This window comes from Hydra viridissima, unplaced genomic scaffold (assembly GCF_058129835.1).
Source record: "Hydra viridissima isolate aposymbiotic clone 2 unplaced genomic scaffold, HvirCarnegie_v1 scaffold_1, whole genome shotgun sequence".
Classification (NCBI taxonomy): domain Eukaryota; kingdom Metazoa; phylum Cnidaria; class Hydrozoa; order Anthoathecata; family Hydridae; genus Hydra; species Hydra viridissima.
This window is the reverse complement of record NW_028324300.1, coordinates 619,106-637,791: the sequence shown is the minus strand read 5'-3', so window position 1 is coordinate 637,791 and position 18,686 is coordinate 619,106. Positions and strand designations below refer to the sequence as shown.

Below are 18,686 nucleotides of genomic sequence, written 5' to 3'. Positions count from 1 at the left end.
TTTTCTTAATTTCTACTCCGTTTTTATCCTTTTTCAGGTCCTGAAACTGTCATGTACTCAAGTACTGATTCAAATGAATACTCATTTTAGTAAAATCAGTTTATTCAGAGATTTATCATAGAAAATATAAAAAATTAGTAAAATAACTTTTCATTTTTAAATAACTCGTGTTTTCATGGGAAATGCGTCATTGGAAATGCGTCAGAGGTTTGATAGCCTAAAAGTTCATACTAATCAACGTTTATCTCAGTTTTCAAAATTTTGTGACTTAACGCTGTTTGGAAAAAAACGCTTCATTTGTTTGTGTACCCAATGCTCACCTTGTACCAATGCGCTCACCCCTGTCCCAAACTCATTTAAAACGAAGAAAGAATTCTTCGAAGAAAGAAATCAAGGCAATTGTCTTGATTTCTTTCTTTGAAGACTTACATAATAGAAGAGTTTTAAAATAGAGTTTACCTTCTAGTAAGTCTAGTTACTGGAGTTAAACTCGAGTTTAAAAATCTTTGGTCGAACAAAGATAATTTTAAAAAAATCCTCGATTGTGTTTTTAACGAATTACGTAAAGAAGGTTAAGTTTAGAATGATTGCATTGCAACTCTCTTGCTTTTTTTTCATCCTGCGTAAATTATATGTGGGGGTAAAATAAATTTAGCCAATCATTTTGAGTTGCTAAATCGAAACTTAGTCATATCATCGAAACCGAAATTAAGTCATCAAATTACAAAAACAACTAAAACAAGCTCAAGTTTCGAATTGAAATCTCTGAGACGTTTTTAATGCGGGGTTGTCGAGTAAAACTTTATGGTTCGTGAAACATTATTAGGTAAGATAATTTTTTTTATGTAAAATAATTAATAATAAATAACATAAAATGAATAATGTTTAAAAAATTTTAATGGCTTAAATGTAAACTTAGTAGCATTCTATTGTTCAAAACTTTAAAAATCGAAAATCTTTAAAAAATCTTAGTTGTTGCAGAAACCGAAAACGCTGAGAACAAACTTAAGCGTAACAAATCTCAGCAAATGATTTGGCCACTTCTATTTGCTTAGCGCAGCGTTTTAAAAAAACTCCATTCAATCAAAACGCTCGCAAAAATTAGACAGTCGTTTGCTTACGATTTTTAAAATATCAAAAAAAAAAATACGTTTATCTTTTTTACAGATCTTGTAAATATTTTTAAAAATGAATCAACTTTTCTTAGTCTTCATATACTTCATATATTACCTTTTTGAACAGTATTTTAAGGGTAGCTCATCTAGATTTACAAATGGTTGCAGTACAAAAATGTATATGAAAAAAAAAAAAAAAAAAAAAAATACTGCATACGAATTCTATATTAATCTTAAAGAAGTTCTGCTCGATTTTAAACAAGCAGTCACTGACAGGCCAATTTACCCCATGCGGACTTCATCGGGATATTTAAGTGTCTGACTTTTCATTGGCCTTGATTAGCGGCACCTTTTTTAAAAAACCATACTGAAGTGTCAGCTGCAACCATCCAAGGAAGGGCATTAGACTTCAAAACCTAGTCTGGATATTCTTTACCACCCATCTTCAAGCCTTTCTAAAAAAGGCAGGTAGCATATTTTCTTCTCAAAGAGTAATGAGTCCTAAAGCCATGATCTGTGCAGGGTGCTTAGACTTTGGACTGATTTGATGGCATCTGAAAAATCCTTGGCATTATTCTCAGTAATCAATTACGAGTGAAATATTTTTAGTTTGAGAACAACAAAACTTGCGTTTCTTTCTTCAACACATGAAGAAGTTTTCTTCAACATATGAAGGAGCTTTTAGCGATTTTCCAGTCTGAGAGCCTTTAGACGGTCAGCAAAAAGAAACTTTTTGATTGTGGAGTATGACCAATGTTTTATTTTTAACCTTCTTATTGACTTGATCGGTTCCAACCAATGCGGCTCTGGTGGTACTGACGAGCCCACGTGTGACAACTGTAGACTTTCTTCCTTCTCCTGTCTATCTTTGGCAAATCCTTATCTTTTAAACTTTTTTTTGACTCAGTAAACTTTTTTATTATGAATCTTGAAAAGTTTATTAAAATTTACACTTTTCGTCTGCTGCCATTAAAATGAAATAGGCTAGAAATCCAGAATTACCCTCTAAACTTCCAATCGAAGTGCAAACTTTGAGTGGTAAATCTTTTGAGTAGTAATTCATTTTGATTGGTTAGTTTGTTTCATTCATCTTAATTGGTTAGTTAGTGTTACAAGTTTTGTTTTGCATAAATTTTGCTTCAATTTTTCTTCAATTGTTAAATGAAGTAAATTTAGGATTCGCTTTCATTGCAAATCAAAACATTCAGACTGCAAAGGTCTATATATCAAAAGATTTAGTTTTACATATTAGTGGAGACTTTCGTTATGCCGTATTATAGGCAGCTGAACCAGTAACGAATTTTGACACATAGGTCATATAATACGAAATTACCCAATGGGTTACATAATGACCTTTTAAATATTTCTGCAGGTTTGTGTATTTAATGTAGTCTTTTAAATGTAATTAAATGCAAAATTCGAAAACATGAAACCAAGCAGTTATTCCATAAAAATAGACCATCATTCTGACTTGCTTTTAACAGCTATGAATTCCGTTAGTCAGAAAAATGATGTAAATATTTCTACGTTTTTAGTCTTCATTTCTGCTGACATCTTTAGGATTTCTTTAGAACCTTAATGACTGGTTTTCATTATTTTTTGTAATAGTACATTCAAAATTGTAGGCGAACAAGTATGATGGAATCCATTTAAGCTCTATTTATTTGTCTAGAGAGGGTTAAATTTCTTTCCGATGTTTCTATGCTTAAAAACATAAACATCATTACGTCATATAAAGTAACGAGTACTAAGACAAAGACTTCGGATTGCAAATGCGACGGTACAAGTGAGCAACAAGAAGATAGTTAAGATGAAGATGAATATGGACATGAAGTGAAGAGATTACTTGGTGATATACATATATTATAATATCATCTATAAATCACATGTAATAATGTGTAAGTACAATGTACAATTATATCAGAATATAACTAATGTTAGATATAATTCTTGCTGTAAAAGGATCGAGTGCGCACCTGGTGTTCTCCTCGGCTGGGAAAATTTTACTTTAAAAAGGCAGTTTTTTATCTCTTATCAATGATTGTATACTTTGGAGGAAAACTTCTGAGGGCCAGGGAAGGCTCAAACCTAGTTACATACTTGAATGGTTTGTAAAAAGTCGCTGATAACTTACAACTGTAACTTCTACTTTACACCTGTATTTTGACTATTTGCTCCATGCATGGCACAGAACAAATTTAACTTGTTAGGAACATACAAACTTCAAAATTAAGAATTTTGTCATCAACTTCACATCATTCTAAAAAAGATCTTTGTTTTTTTAATTCAAAAAATGTATTCTTTGTTAATCATTTTGAATTTATGTAACTTTTTTTTTTATTTCCACGATCGCTTTGCTTTATGGTTTCATATTTTAGAAATAAATCTTGCTTCATTTATTACATTAAAATGAGAAAATTGAAAAAAATCCGAAGGGTCATAGTGCAAAAGTTTGCTGATTTCGAGCTGTTTATTTAGAATTACCCAAACATATTCAATATCAAAAACTTTTGCAGGAAGTAATGCTTTTGTTTTTCATCTTTGCGGTACTTTTTCCCTTTTGATTTGTTTCTTTTTATTTCTAATCCTTGTAGATATTAAACCTATCTCTTACTCTTGTTTATTCAAATTAAAATGTCATTTTCAAAGTTGACTGTTCATTTCTTTTTGATGCCTGTAAACTAGGCATCGTATGCTTAGTAAATAAGCAATGACTTTTATCCTTTAACAACTAGGGTAACAAATTAAAGGTTATTAAATGGGTGTAGAATCGATCTTTACTTTTACGCATTAACAAATTAACCAGTATTCAAGGATCAATGATTTTTCTCTTAAGTTTTTATGATTTGATTTTTGTAGGTATACATTTGCTTCTGATCATTTTGAGTCACCTTTCGAGAATGAAAATCCCATTTTGAAAACATTGTGCGTTCTGTTTTTTTAACATTCTAGAACAGTTTTTGGATTACAATTGACCAATATTTCTGAATGAGTGAGAAGATTTGGACCCATCGTTACCACAGCAATTTGACTCGATTCACACAATTCCATTCAGCATAACAACGGTTTGCTAGGTGTGGTCAGAATATATCATGACTAATATGGTTTCGAATAGTAATAAGATATCCTAATTTTTTTGTATTTATATATAGATGCTGTATTGTTGCATTAATTATTTTGCTTAATACATTCTAAAAAAAAATGTCATTGACAACAAGTTAAATCATACTTAGAAATTTTTAAAATAATCTTGACAAGATTTGAAAGTTTATATGCAAAAAAATGGGTTGAAGAGCTCTAAGCGAGGGAACTAAGTCACAGATAGCAGGTATAAAATTTCGCTCCAGTCTTAGCAATATTGAAACCAATTTTGAGAATTAGAAGTGAGAAATGCTCCAAAAAATGAAAGGAAAAGAGTACTTGGTTTATGGAAACGTGGAATCAAGTACATTTTAGAGACCAAAGTAACTCTAAATTGATAAGTAGAAAATGAAAAATTTTGTAGAAAGTTGTAAAATCTTTTATCGTCCACCGTTGAAAAACGATGACGATGCTTGGGAGAACTTTAATTTTAATTGAGCAGGATTACAAAATATCTGCCAAGGCAAATTAGTAGATACACGTACACAGACTCTGGAAAATGGCACGAATCAGTCCGCAGATAAACATTGCCTAAAACAAGAACTAGAAGACGTTTAAAAAAGAGTTCTGAACAAAATTTTTAACTGTCTAGTTGGAAACAGAGTTTAAATAGCGTGAGTAGTGGAGCTAAGTTAAGATCAAAATTTACTAGCCGAAGAAGACAGCAAACATCTCATGAAATATAAAAGATTCTCTTTCTAAACATAACAATTGTTTACATAATGGTAGAAGGCTATTTGCACAGTTCGAAACGAACTATGAAATTTTATAACGTGCAAACAGTCTACTATCAGTTATCAGCTCATACATCAGCTAAAAGTTTGTACAAGATGCTCATATCATTTAATAGCTTATATCACAGCTGATGTTTTTTTTTGCATACGAGAGTATTTCACTTCTTTCGTTTTTTTTTTTTTGGTAGTATTTAGATCCTCTACCTCTACTGCATGCAAATTAATATTAAAATGTCTGTTAGCGGAGGTAAGCTTTATCGACTTAATGTTACTAATCTACGCAATTTTATTATAATTAAAGATGAAAACATCAAGGTCTTTACAGCCATTTTCTCTTTTAAAGAAATATTAGACGCAACAATACGAGACATTCTTGCAGTGGAATTGCAAGAAGAAGGGTATAGATATGCTAATCTTATTGGATTGGATGATTCAAATGTCATTACTATCAACAAACAAACGGCGATCAAGTATGAGAGAATCTGTCTATACAACACACAACTTAATCTGAAACATCATGGAAATGAATGGCCTATTATATTTAAGGCGCTTGTTAATTTAGGTCGTGATGATGTAATAAAAAGATGCAGAAAACATTTCAAGAAAAAGTGAGATTTTGTTTTCATTTTATTTAATTTTCATTTCATTATATTTCAAGTTTGATTATAACTCGAGGAAATAAAAAATAGGTGAATAAAAAAAGGTAGAAGCAGAAAAAGGTAGAATAACGCATATCTAACTTTAAATTATTCTTTTAGGCAAGGAAATGAAGGACCAAAAGGTATGTTTCCCCTAAACTAACTTTTGACGTTGCAAGATTATAACGAGCATTTGATTAAAACGTGCATATAACGTGTTTAACATTTAGCTTCGTTATTTATTTGGGATACAAAATATTTCTTTGGTTACAATGCCGAGAGCGTTGAATCCTCTGAATGTATTTTTTGCGAGCAACCAAAAGAGCTCAGATACTTAGTGGAAAATGGATCTATTTTAAACATTATGTCATTTGAAAAATATCAAAAAAAGTCAAGAGATTACTTTAAAAGAAACTTTGAAGACCAAAATGATCGAATCATCGAACCTATTGTCATCAACAACAATGAAATTATGGTTCAGTTGTTAGATAAACTATGTAGCTCATTAAATCATGGTTCCTCTGGATCATATTTGGTATGTAAGTATAACCCAAGCCACCACCATTCTCAGTTTTTTAGATGCAATAATCACTTGAGAGAACTTTCAGATCGCGACTGTTTCCTTGCTTATATGCAAAAACAAAACGTACTGTTATTTATCCAAATCGCAAAAGCGTTAAATAATCCGAAAGCCGAGTTAGAAGACTCGTTCTTCAATGCGAGTTTAGTTTATTTTATGAATAAAGATAAATTGGAAGATAGCAACGCATGTATCATGGCGTTTGTTGCTGCTCCGGAAATTAAGCGAGAAGACTTTGCTTCTCGAAAAGATATTGTTAAAGATCGCATAGACACAAATCTTTTTATTTTTTTTGAAGAAATCAGCAATGAAAAGAAGTTTTTAGACTTTATTAAATTTAGGATTGATTTTATAAACATTCATAGGATGGAGCTAAAGGAAGATAATGACTCAGATATATTTGAAGTCGTGTGTAGTAGAGTGGTAACATATCTTGCAGCGGTTAAAGATTACATGCCATGTTTTTTACCAGGTGATGACAGAAATTCTCATATCGAATCAAGATTTCTTCTTTTATATAAAAAGCAGCGGGAAACATTAGAGTCTCCAAAAAACCACATCATTATTACTGGTCATTATGGGAGCGGGAAAACGTTGATGGCTATACTAAAACTTGAAAGAAAGCTAGAAGAGTCTGATGATAACTCAATTATATATTATATCTCCCACGATTCGCTCAGTATAATTGATAGCTATATGAAAAACTTTAAATCACCTAAAATCTCAAGCAAAGGCATAAATATTTTGCATTTAAAAAAGCGTTTATCAGATTCTTTAAAAGAACTGAGAACACAACATTCGCATCATAAACTGCACATCATCGTTGATGAATATAACGGAGAGGAGTTAACTGAGGAGGAAGCAAGAGAAATAAAAAGTTTGTTAGATAATGAGTTTAAAGAAAGTTTCCTTGTGTTGATTCCTCAAACAATGAAAGCCACCCGCAAAAAAAACAATATCGAGTACAAAACTCACATGTTTAAGGAAACTGGAATGGATGTCTATGAACTCCCTTACACCATGCGCACAACTGTGTCGATAAACGAGCTTATCAATGTTGCCGAAGAAGTTGCTTCAAGAGAGGAAAAGAAACTGTTCTTAGGTAAAGATTTGGATAGACCATTTTCCGAGTATACTGAAGAACGAGCAGTCCATAAAAATAATAGATTACAGTCTCAAAGCAACAATACTAACAATGAGCGTGACAACAGATCAGACTCGGATGAAGAGTCAAGGAACAGTTTGGTTTGTTGCATGTCTGTTTTTCCAAGTAAAATCTGTAATCAGAATGAAAAGTCAGAAGATGAGAGAGGCTTGCTTGACAATAGATCAGACTCGGATGAAGAGACTAGCATCAAGCCAGGCTTGAGTAATGAGTCGGAATACAAGTCAGAATCATGCGAAGACAAAACTATTTTTTATGAGCCTGATTTAGATGAAGCGTTAAAGATCGTAAAAAAACCTTGGTTCAATGTTTTTATTCGATCAAACTTTCGTATGAAGTTTACATATGGAGATAAATCCGATCTCGGTCATTCAATTGACCATGACAAGCCAGTCTTAAAACGGTTTATACCATCAAACAATCCAAAAACAAATGCCTATGCGTTGTTTACTTTGTGTGAGAAGATTAGAAATGAAGAAGGTAATGATTTATCTTTGTGTGTGTAACTGTAGATTTGTATGCGATTTTAAAGCACAAAGGTAAATTTTGAGCATTTAATTTTTTGTTACGGTTTATATTTTGGTTAACTGTTTGGCTTTAGGTAAAAAGGTTATACTCTGCATGGATGAAAATGATTGCGAATATATTGCGAAGGTGATTAGTTTTTTTAATGATAATAAAAACGCTTACGTTAAGTATACTTCCCAGGGAAATGGTTCAAAATGTGTTACGGTGACAGATAAGGATAAAGCAGTGGAGCACTTTTTAAATGAAAAGTTGCTTATAACAAATGTAAGAGCTTTTCGAGGAATGGAATGTGAAAATCTGATGGTTGTTCTTGATTCAAACAAGTCCGCACTTTATCAAAATGTTGTGCAAGCTATTGCAAGATGCACGAAGAACCTCACTATCATTATGTTTACCAAAACGATAGATAACCGAACGTTAAGTGCAATTGTTAAGCAGTGGGAGCAAAAGCAAGTAGTTAAGACGGAGCTGTTTGATGTAGAAGTCTGTGTAAACAGCAACAATATCTTCAGTGAGATTTGGAAAAATGATGAATCATTTTCTTACAGCAATAGTGGCTACAGTGGTGTGGCTTACAAACAAGCTAAATTAATAATAAACAGGTTTGATTCAAATTCATGTTTTAAATCTAGAATAACGAGAGGACGGAAAATGAGAAAATTATAAACTTTATAAAGCTAAGTGTCCCTTCTTATTTCATGTAAAGCAGTTTGTTTGATTTACTATAATTGGGATGTGATCCTGATTTTGGACAAAGTTGTTATTCGTTTGTCTCAGTTGGCCAACTTCTAACATTCTGGTCTCATTTTTGAGCCTTGCAACATCTCTAGTTGCATTTTCTGGATCAGCTAAATTTGCAGGTGCTGCCCTATACGCTACCTCGGGTTGTGTATTGCTATCGGCTAAAGATACAGAGTTAAGATTAGTCGACTGGTTTTGTAATTTTTTTATATCGTTTTTATTAAGGTTTCAACTATGCGAGCGTCGTCATCAGTGTTAACTGATTTATTTACTCTAGCAATTCTGACTGTGTGTATGTCTCTGGTTACCTTAAAAGAAATTTTCTCTTTAAACTTCAATAAACTTCTTGAATAAAAAGATCTCTTTTAGTTTCTTCCGAAACTTTTAATTCTTGCGACAGCTTCTCTAAACTTGCTATAAAATGCTAAAGCCCTTTTTCTCCTTCATTTAGTCCATAAAGTTGAGTTCTCTTAATCCAAACACTTTCTGGTGTTTCATACTCGTTTTGAAAAGCTTGTTGGATTAATTGTAAATCTTGGCTTCTTTTTACTTGGTAGGGATTCATAAAATATTGGAGCAGATTTATCTAAACAAAGTGGAAAAACACAAAGTTGTTCGTTATTGTGCCGTTCGTTAAATGTGGCAGTTCTCTTACATTAAAGGAAAATTTTTTAATGTGGTCATCTGGTCCTCCGTTAAATTGTGGTTAGCTAGACTTATTGATTGTCGGTCTTAATGAGCTTGTAATCTTTTCTAACCAATTAAGAGTGTTTCTGTCATCTTTTTTTCTCACCAGAAAAGCTTCCGCTTCTTGTTTTGCTGTGGAAGCTTGATATTTTTTTGTTGTCATGAGGTGAACCTGATTGAAAAAAATGATGTTTTAAATGTTTTCTAAATGAGTTTCCATTTGTTTGAAAAAATTTCTTTCTATTCTCTTCTTCTCAATTTTTTTTTTTCTTCGTCTTTGTTTCAAAAATAAGTTATTTAAATGTTTGAAAATAGTTAATAATGAAAGAGTCTAAAGTGTGAACGGTGCAAATATCTCTCTGATTTATGAGTGAATAAAGTTGATCACGGTAGGACCATCAGTGTGAGGGCAGGTTTTCATATGTTTTTATGTTAGTTATTTTAGTGTAATTTAGAGAGTAATTTAGAGTGATGCAGAAGTGAGATAACAACTGTGATGTGAGGAGTAGCCAAGTATGATAAAATGTGGTAGGGTGAGATAGGACTGTCCGTGTGTTGCGCAGATTTGGTAGATGCGCGGTAGGAGCGTCAGAATTTTCAATAACATTTACTAACGCATAAAGTAACAGTAATAAAATTGCCGTAATCAAAATGCAAACAAAAATAAAAATACTTTCTACTGGTTTTTCTTCTCTTACTTATTTTTCTTAATAAATTTTCTCAACTATTTCTCAGCAAGATACATTCTCTTAATATCAACTTATACAAATAATAATACATTAATACAGATAATTACGCATGTTTAAAGTCGCTCAAATATTTTATCTTACCATTTTTTCTCATAAGGTACTCTTTAAAATTTCCATAAATTCTTCTCATAAAACTCTCTTTAAATCTTCAAAATTCTTTTCTCAAAAAATCCACTTTAAAATCTCTAAAAGTTTTTTTTTCTCTTAAAATTCTCTTATCAGGAGAAAAACTCAAAATCTCTTAAAGCACTTTTTTATAAATATCTTCAAAAACTCTTTTTAAAATAAAACTCTTCATCAAAATCTCCCCAAATACTCTGAAATAAAAAATCTTAAAAAAATCTGTAAGTAAAAATCATAAAAAATCTTGTAAAAACCAGCCGTTCCTTTTCCATCTGTCAGCAGATGTTATTTTTGAAATCTCGTACAGACTAGAGATTTCTTTTTCTCCAAGTTCGTTTAGTACTTTTGTTTCAACTTCTGAAACATGGTTCTTTAAAACAAGTTTTACTAGTTTTCTTTTGATTTGTTTTGTTTGTCGTTGTCTCAGAATGGCTTCAAAACCTTCGATAACTTTACTTATTAAACTCATTTCATTGTACTTCCTGTTTTTTTTCGCGTTTTTGTCGTGTTTTCAAAAACAGTTTTAGACATTAATGGTGGGACTTATTCATTTTTCATGTAATTGAACATGTGTGTCAACCTGGTGTTTTGGTTGACTCGCTCTTTTCTTCGATCGAATGTTATATGTTTGAATTGGTTAAAAACTTAAAGATAATATTTAAAATTTTCTCATTTTCCCTCTTCACAATAATGGATGCTTGCCTGTGGATGTATTTTAGAAAATGGGTCGAAAATGTGGAAAAAAGTTCTCATTTTCATAAAAACCAGCAGTACATTTTTTCTTTTTCATATGATTTGAAAATATCAGCAATTTAAATTTACAAGCAAATTAAAATTATGCCCAGGGTTCCCTCAAAACTTGTTTTGTTTATGGACAATCAATTAAAAACGTTTTTATGCAAATCTTGTCGATACTGCATGCCAATGAAAGTTTGCCATTATATCTAAATGCCAAAACTATATATTAGGAATTTAAAAGAAAACTGCAACTTTAAGAAATGTTGTTAAAAAGTAAGTGAAATGTTTCTTTAATCTCTCAGTGAAAAAAATCAAAACCATTCAGCATGTCTGTGTTTTTGTGTTAATCAGAGTAACCAAGTCGATATTATTTAACAATCAACATCTAAAACTGTTTTTGTTTTTCATTGTTTGTGAAAAGTCATATTCGTCCGTTAGAGTTATGACGCGCTCCGTTATATTATAAACAGATTTCATAAAATTCACCCTGATTCGACAAGTTTGTATTTTTCATCTTTCTCCTTAGCTTAGCACCCTAAGTTAGGAATTTTTTGAAAGTCCACTGAGGTTAAAAAATCTGCGCGTGTTTGATGATAAAATCATCCAATTCAACCTGTAGATTTTCTCGCCTTAATCGGAGACGCATTTATTTGTGTCATCATCAGATACTGAGAGTTGACACCTAGCATCCTTCTGGCAATATAATCGCACTCAATATCGGAGATATTTGACCAATCAACCATAGTTCTGCTTGCTTCCTAGTTGTAGGTTTTATTAAAGGACTTGATATCATTATTTTAGAAAATTAATTTCAATAGAATCAAGAAAATATTTTTTTAATAAAAATTAGAAAAATATTATAAATAAAATAATTATAATAATTAAATAAATATTAAAGGCTTGAAACTTAATTTTGGTCATCTGCAGCAGCTTGATATAGCAAACAGAATAGTGTGTAACTTTTTTGAGTTAGATAAGTTTATTTGGTAATATAGGCTGATTTTTTTACAAGAGCTTTAAATTTATTTAGGGCAGGTTTTTTTGACCAAAAAATAAATTTATTTTATCAGTGGCTATCATTAAATAATAAGTTTTATTTCTTTAAAAAAGCAATTAAATATTATAAAATAAAATTTATAAAGTCAGTACAATATTACAAAAACGATTCATCCTAAATTACACAGCTCTGAAATTAAAAAGTGAGACAACCACACCTCTTCTACTTTTTATGACGACGAAAGTCATTACTCGCCAAGTTTCTGTTTTTTAACCGCCTTTTTTTTTTTGTTTATATCCTGGTTAATGTTAGCAGTTGAGTGTGAAACTTTAAAATCCCAAAAATTGTTGTATTTTTGTTTTGTTTTGTTTTCATTTCTTATTACATCACTGACTACTAGCCACTTTAATTGTACGCCTCCGACTCAAAATTGGCTACAGACCAATTTTAAGTTGGAGAAAATTTCCCTTGTGTGCAAGTCTGTTTGTGTGTATATGTAGTGTTGTTTAAAAACCTCGTTTGATATTGCAAAGTAAACTTTTTTTAGGTACATCGAAGATCGGTCCGGCAGGGGTAAATCTAAATTTGTTATCTTTTTTTTTAAACTTTCTTCACTAAATTTATCAACTTTGGAAATATAAAACTTTCCAGTTTAAAATTTAGAATATAAAGAATATCTTGAAACTCCATCCGGTAACCAACATATTACTCCACTTCATGAAGCCGTCATAAAAAATAACCTCACCAAAATAGAAAAACTTGTACAAGTCGGAGCAAAAATAAATGCCAAAGCTGGGTCTTTCGGGTACACACCTCTCCATTTAGCTCGCTCTTCCAAATGTGTTGATTTGTTACTTAAACTGGGTGCAGATTATAAGCTCACCGACGATCTTGGAAGAACACCATTAAAATTAGCTGAAATCGATCACAAAAGAAAAGTGATGCAAATGTTGAAAACGCATGAAATTATAGGTTAGACTGATATAGATTTTAATGACTGATTTTCATATTACTTGGTTGTTGCAATTGGGTTATCTTTGTTTTTATCTTTTCTTTACATTTCGCATGAGTTTTTGAAAAAGCATAATGTGCTTCTATATTATTTTCTTAAGATGCATTGAAAAATGACCGAGATCAGGATCTCCGAGACCTCTTAGACTCAACAATAACCAGTGAGGTCACTCAAAAATGCTTCGATTTGTGCCTAGAATTAGCTTCCAAAAAGAACAATCCTATATTTGTGGGGTACGTTATGTACAAATTTCCGACAAACGTTTTAACAATCATACACGAGTCACTTCTAGCAAATCGTCATAATGTTACAGCCATGCTTTTGTTATGTTGGGCGGCAACTGAAAATAATTACAGACTTCTAGAGATTTTACTTGAGAACCGACCACAATCTTCGAATATGGATTTGAATCTCTCCGATAAAATTAAGCTCGCATTAACAGATAATTCAATAAGGTTTGTTTAACAAATTTTTTAATGTTATTTCATATATATATATATATATATATATATATATATATATATATATATATATATATATATATATATATATATATATATATATATATATATATATATATAAATATAAACGCATGTGTACATATATTTTAATCAAAGCTGTTTTAAACAGATCAGTTATTACGAATAGAGAAATTCAACCCGAGTTTGCTGTTAGTCTAGCGTTACAGAAAAAGAATTTCGAAGCTGCATTTCTTTTGTTAAAAGTTTTCTTTTCTGATGAAGCAAAGAAGAAACTTAAATGGCGTGGGTTAGTCATTAAAGAAATTCAAAGCAATTGGTTGGTTTATTTTGTAGATTTTGAAGAAATTGATTTAAGCGTCAACAAGCTTTCGCTACTAAAACGAGAATTGTTTGAGTTACCTCACCTTGTTTCTTTGAATATTTCGGAGAACGGACTGAAAGAGTTGCCAAAAATCGATAAATGGGGTCCTAACTTGAGATATCTTGATTTGAGTAAGAACAAGCTTTCTAATTTAGAAAACTGTTTTAATGGAGCCAGCCTGAGAGTGTTAAATATGGCTGGAAACTTTTTAAAAGTTGTGCCATCCAGCATTTGCAAAATTAATAATCTGGAGACTTTGGATTTGAGAGATAATGTGGAAATTTCTTCGCTTCCCGGCTTTTTAAATAACAACAATTCTCTTAGGGAAGTACTCGTTAATTCAAAGGTAAAATTTTGTCGACAGACTTTTTATGCTTTACTATTATAAAAGTTAAAGCGATGCGAAAATAAATGGCCAATTTAAATATATATTTCAAGTTAAAGCTTTGATAAATTACAAAAAAGTATAACGTTAAAAATTTAATCGTAGCTTTAGTTGTCACTAATTTAATTTCTTGAAGGGCCGTGAGAATTGATTTCAGTCTTTTAAAGTATTGATTTTGCCTTTATTTCTTTTTATTTAAAAATCAACATTTTTAAAATTATTTCTATATATATTTTTATATATTTTTAAAAGTTTTTCACAGTTTTTACACGAAGTTCTTGCTTCCTTTCTGTTTATGCTTTATAAACCTGAAGCTGCCTTTTCAAGTTTGATAAACGTCAGGAAGTGGGACAAAGCGTTTTAGATTTATTCCTGTGTCCGTTTAGTCAAGAAACGGCATATCCGGTGTCATGTCAATATTTTACTCCGTTAAAATTTTACTGCGCAGTAAATTTTTAGCGTTATAATTTTACTGCGCAATAAAGTTTTAACGTTATAATTTACTGCGCAGTAAAACTATAACGTTAAAAATTTACTGCGCAGTAAGATTTTAATGTTAAAAATTTACTGCGATTGTTTTTTTCTTACTGTTTCCAAGAAAAGAAGAGATGTTAAAGTTTGTGGAAGGGGCGGGTAAAAATATACATGCTTTATATAACTAAGGAAACTTCAATTTTTCTTCCTATGAAACTCTTATTATTTAATGCATACATTAAATGGTAGTTTACTTTCTAGGCTAGATTTTGATTCACTTTTTTGTGTAAAGTTATGCATTTTCCCTTATCCTTAGCATTGGAAAATTTTACATTTAGAAACATATATCAAATATGTTTACCAATAACTAAAGGCCATAAATTATTGACGTATATATCTGACGAATGGGTTCAGATATACTTCAATAGGACTGCATATACTTCTAAAATAACATGAAAAACAAATGGAAACAACAACATTTTATTTCAGTATAAACTTTTCTCACTTTAAAGTTTTTAGTAACAAATAACATTAAAATGATTATTGTTTTTATTTTCTAAAAGAATAGCATGAGATGTTAGTTGGTCAAGTTTAGTGGAAGCCGGATATTTCAGCCATGTTAGTTTTTGTCCTGTGAATGACCACACCGCTTTATCAATTCCAATAAAATTTGCAGTACCAAGAATCTCTACATCTGTAGCCCATATACCATCTGCGGCCATGCAGCTCTTGGTGAGATAACTTTCCGCGTCATCACCTAAATATCCTGATAAGAGACTGGAGCAAGGTTTTGTTGTCATGTGTTTCACAACCAGATCACAAACACATACATGTTGACATTCAGAACCTGACAGCAAAAACGAAATTGCTCGAAAAAAGCTATTTCCATGCGCTTTGCGTGCATGCATTTTCACAGGTACATCATTTTCTTTTCCATCAATAAGATCTGGCATAACAAATATTCTGAGAGCAAGTTTTTCAGCAATTTTCTGGCGAATATCTTTTGAGGAATGTTTCATTAGGTTAAGGTGGCGTTGAAATTCATCTTTATCACCACATTCTAAAGATAATTCAGACATTTTTGAATTACTTTCCTTTTCAACAAATGGTTTAAGATGATGTAGAGAGTGTTTCTTTTTCAATGTGTTATTCCCTTTACTGTTCCTTAATAAGCATGTAGAATTTGATAAAATATCAAGAATCTCATTTAGACCCAGCCACGAGAAAGTCATTTTTGCACCTTTCCTATCATCTCTTTTAAGATTTCCTAAAAGTACTTTCTGACCAACACAATATTTTGATGCTGTTGCATGCTTTCTGTCATAGTCAATTTTTTGTTTCTTTTGTGAACAAACAATATTGTTCATGGCTTTTTCTTCAATTCCTCTTTTCATTTCTAAAGCTTCTTGTAAAACCTCTTTATCACATACAGGATTATATTCGTCATCATTGAGTCTATCTTTGTATTTTACATCGATTGGAAGGCAGGGTTGTCGGTTATAAATGAGGAAAAATGTTGAGTACCCCATTGAATCATGCACTTTGACACGTTGAGCAAAAAGGATTCCATCTAAAACTGACACCCAATTTTTAACATTTTTATTTAAGACCTTAATGATTGCTTTCTTAATTGTTTGGTTTTGTCTCCCTACAAGGCCATTGGCTTGTGGATGGTAAGCCGAGGTAACATGCTGCTGAGTACCTGTCATGTCATGTAATGCAATGGATACAAAGTTTTCAGACTCCCGACCTTGATCACTGATTTGTATTTTAAAGCAACCATGTCTGCATATAACCTTATAGAGAAAGGATGCTACTGATACCGCTGTTTTGTTGCTTAGAGGTTCAACTTCAGTCCATTTAGAAAAATAATCAATAAGAACAATCACAAATTTGAATCCATTTGATTCAGGTAATTGAATTAAATCCACACCAACTTGCTTCATTACTTGTTGTTCCACTTTAACAGGTTTTAAAGCAGGAGACACTTTAAGATTTCTGTTGGAGGTTTTCTGACATCGCTCACATTGATTTATATGCATTGTGATATCCTCCACTATTGAGTGCTAAAAAAACTTGAAGATATTTGCTTTCTAACAGCATTAATACCAAGGTGACTGGCTAATGCAACAGCTTTCTCTGAAGTTCCTAGACCCTCATGAACTTCTTTAACTATGTTTAATTGCTCTTCTTAATCTGTTACCACAATCACCTTCAAGAAACAAAAGTTTGTTTGTAGACATTTAAATAAAAACAATAACTAGAACTAAAAAATGTTTTAAACGTTAAAATACTCTTTGAAATTTTGAATTAGTTAAAAAGTTTTTCTTACCATGCCAATATTTTTTTGGAATACATCAATTTGTTGTCTATGATTGCAAAATTTTTACATTGCCTTTTAAAGTTTTCCTTTTTTCCTCTCTCATTTATATCTTCAGAAAACTTTTTGTCATTCAAATATTTCCTGATATCATGAAAGTTAATACTTTTGTACATCTTGAAAACGCCGAAAAAATTAACGACAAAAACTGTATATTAAAAAAGTCAGTAAAATAAAAACGATAGCAGTAAAATTCCAACGTTGAAATTTTACTGCGCCGTAAAACTTCAACGCTGGAATTTTGCTGCGCAGTAAAATTTTTACGGCAGTAAATTAAAAACGCTATACCGGACTTAAAGTTTATACTAGTTGAATATTTTTCAATAACCAATCAGTAGCTTTTATTTTTTTGAAAGCCGAAATAGCGTAAAGAATATTTGTTTAAAGTAAACTATGGGCCAATATTTAATAAGTACTGATAAGATTTTAAAATAGATTCTAAATATTTAATTTGCTGTATTTTTCATTTCAGTTGTATTTAAAATTTTAATGTTTATTGGCTAACATTACTTAGTATATGCTAGCACACGCATATACACACACCCACGCAAGCACGCACACAAATAAAATTATATTTAGCATGATTTTATAATATAGCTTTTCATTACAGGTTAGATTTAACGTAAAACTTGAAAACATCGTTCGTCGCTGTTGATCTGGTGTTGCTAAAATCTTTTTTTTTCTGTAAACAAAAAGACGTTTTATAAATTTATTTACAATATAATTATGTACAGAGAAACTTTTCTGCAATAAAATTTTGCTTTCAGTGTGTTTTACTTACATTAGCTTTTTAAATTAGCTATTTTTGTTTTTTTTTGCAATCGATGTGTGTAGCTATCTCACAGCGTTCACAATCACTTCCATATTTTCTCTTCTAAAAAATTCTTCTTTACATTATCTTTGTACAGTAAATATTAATCAAAATCCATAAAAATACTTCTAAGACCTTAAAAAAAACCGCTCACGCCTTATTTACATGATTTCAAGGAAACTCCGTCAATATCCGCTTTACTTAATATCTTCCGCACAAATCATCTATACGACGATATTCGAACGGACATTTTCAATGTATAAGAAATATTTGGACACAGGGATTTGGTTTTTCAATTTTTTATGATTAATAACGACTCTAATAAAACTTTTTGTATTAGTTATTGAAACCAAATCTAATTTTCTGAAGTTCATTAAAATAGAACTCTATAGGCGTTTGAAACAGCTAGTACTTTGGTGTGACATACTTATACGTAAAGTTGTTAAAATTTGTTTCAATCGAAATCAATTAGTTTTAATCGAATAGAGCAGCTCTGCGGTGTCTTGAAAACAAAATAGCATAAGGTTTGATCGGTGTCGAAATTTTTTTCTGAAAAACAGTAAATCTGTTTGTCTAAATATAAAAATTATTTTAAATCAAATTCATTTTAATCAACTTATTCAGAAACTTTTATTTTAATCGTTATTAATCGTAAAAAAATTGAAAAAACTATGTCCAGTGTATAGAAAAATTATACAATTTTTCAGGCAGTTCCTAATGGCCCATATTTTACAAGAATCGCAGACAGCTAACTTTTTAACAACACCACTACTCAATGGTGTTGGTTTAACTACCGGCTCTATATTGATACAGTAACACTCGTTCCTTTCGAAAAACAGTAAACA

The 18,686-nt window shown here is 31.1% G+C and overlaps 1 protein-coding gene across 2 annotated transcripts; it reads left to right on the top strand.

Moving 5' to 3' along the window:
- The first annotated feature begins 735 nt into the window (after window positions 1–735).
- On the top strand, window positions 736–17,796 carry LOC149892779 (uncharacterized). 2 transcript variants are annotated; one of them, XM_090098911.1, is made up of 11 exons: window positions 741–826; window positions 5,179–5,237; window positions 5,334–5,598; window positions 5,749–5,771; window positions 5,859–7,853; window positions 7,975–8,503; window positions 12,484–12,509; window positions 12,600–12,908; window positions 13,049–13,403; window positions 13,579–14,137; window positions 17,641–17,796. In XM_090098911.1, exons 2-11 carry the CDS (start codon window positions 5,204–5,206, stop codon window positions 17,683–17,685), a joined length of 4,140 nt encoding a protein of 1,379 aa, XP_089955037.1. In that variant the 5' UTR covers window positions 741–826; window positions 5,179–5,203; the 3' UTR covers window positions 17,686–17,796. The 2 variants fall into 2 exon arrangements, with proteins under 2 accessions (XP_089955041.1, XP_089955037.1); XM_090098915.1 differs by lacking the exon at window positions 5,179–5,237 and having other exon boundaries at window positions 736–826.
- Window positions 17,797–18,686: the final 890 nt, after the last annotated feature.

What these genes read in the sequence shown, in the direction of transcription:
- LOC149892779 (XM_090098911.1), top strand. Translation starts at nt 5,204, where the DNA reads ATGCAAATTAATATTAAAATGTCTGTTAGCGGAG. An exon ending in AGAAAACATTTCAAGAAAAA is followed by an intron (nt 5,599 to 5,748) that starts GTGAGATTTTGT and finishes TTATTCTTTTAG; the next exon opens with GCAAGGAAATGAAGGACCAA. An exon ending in GCTAAATTAATAATAAACAG is followed by an intron (nt 8,504 to 12,483) that starts GTTTGATTCAAA and finishes AACTTTTTTTAG; the next exon opens with GTACATCGAAGATCGGTCCG.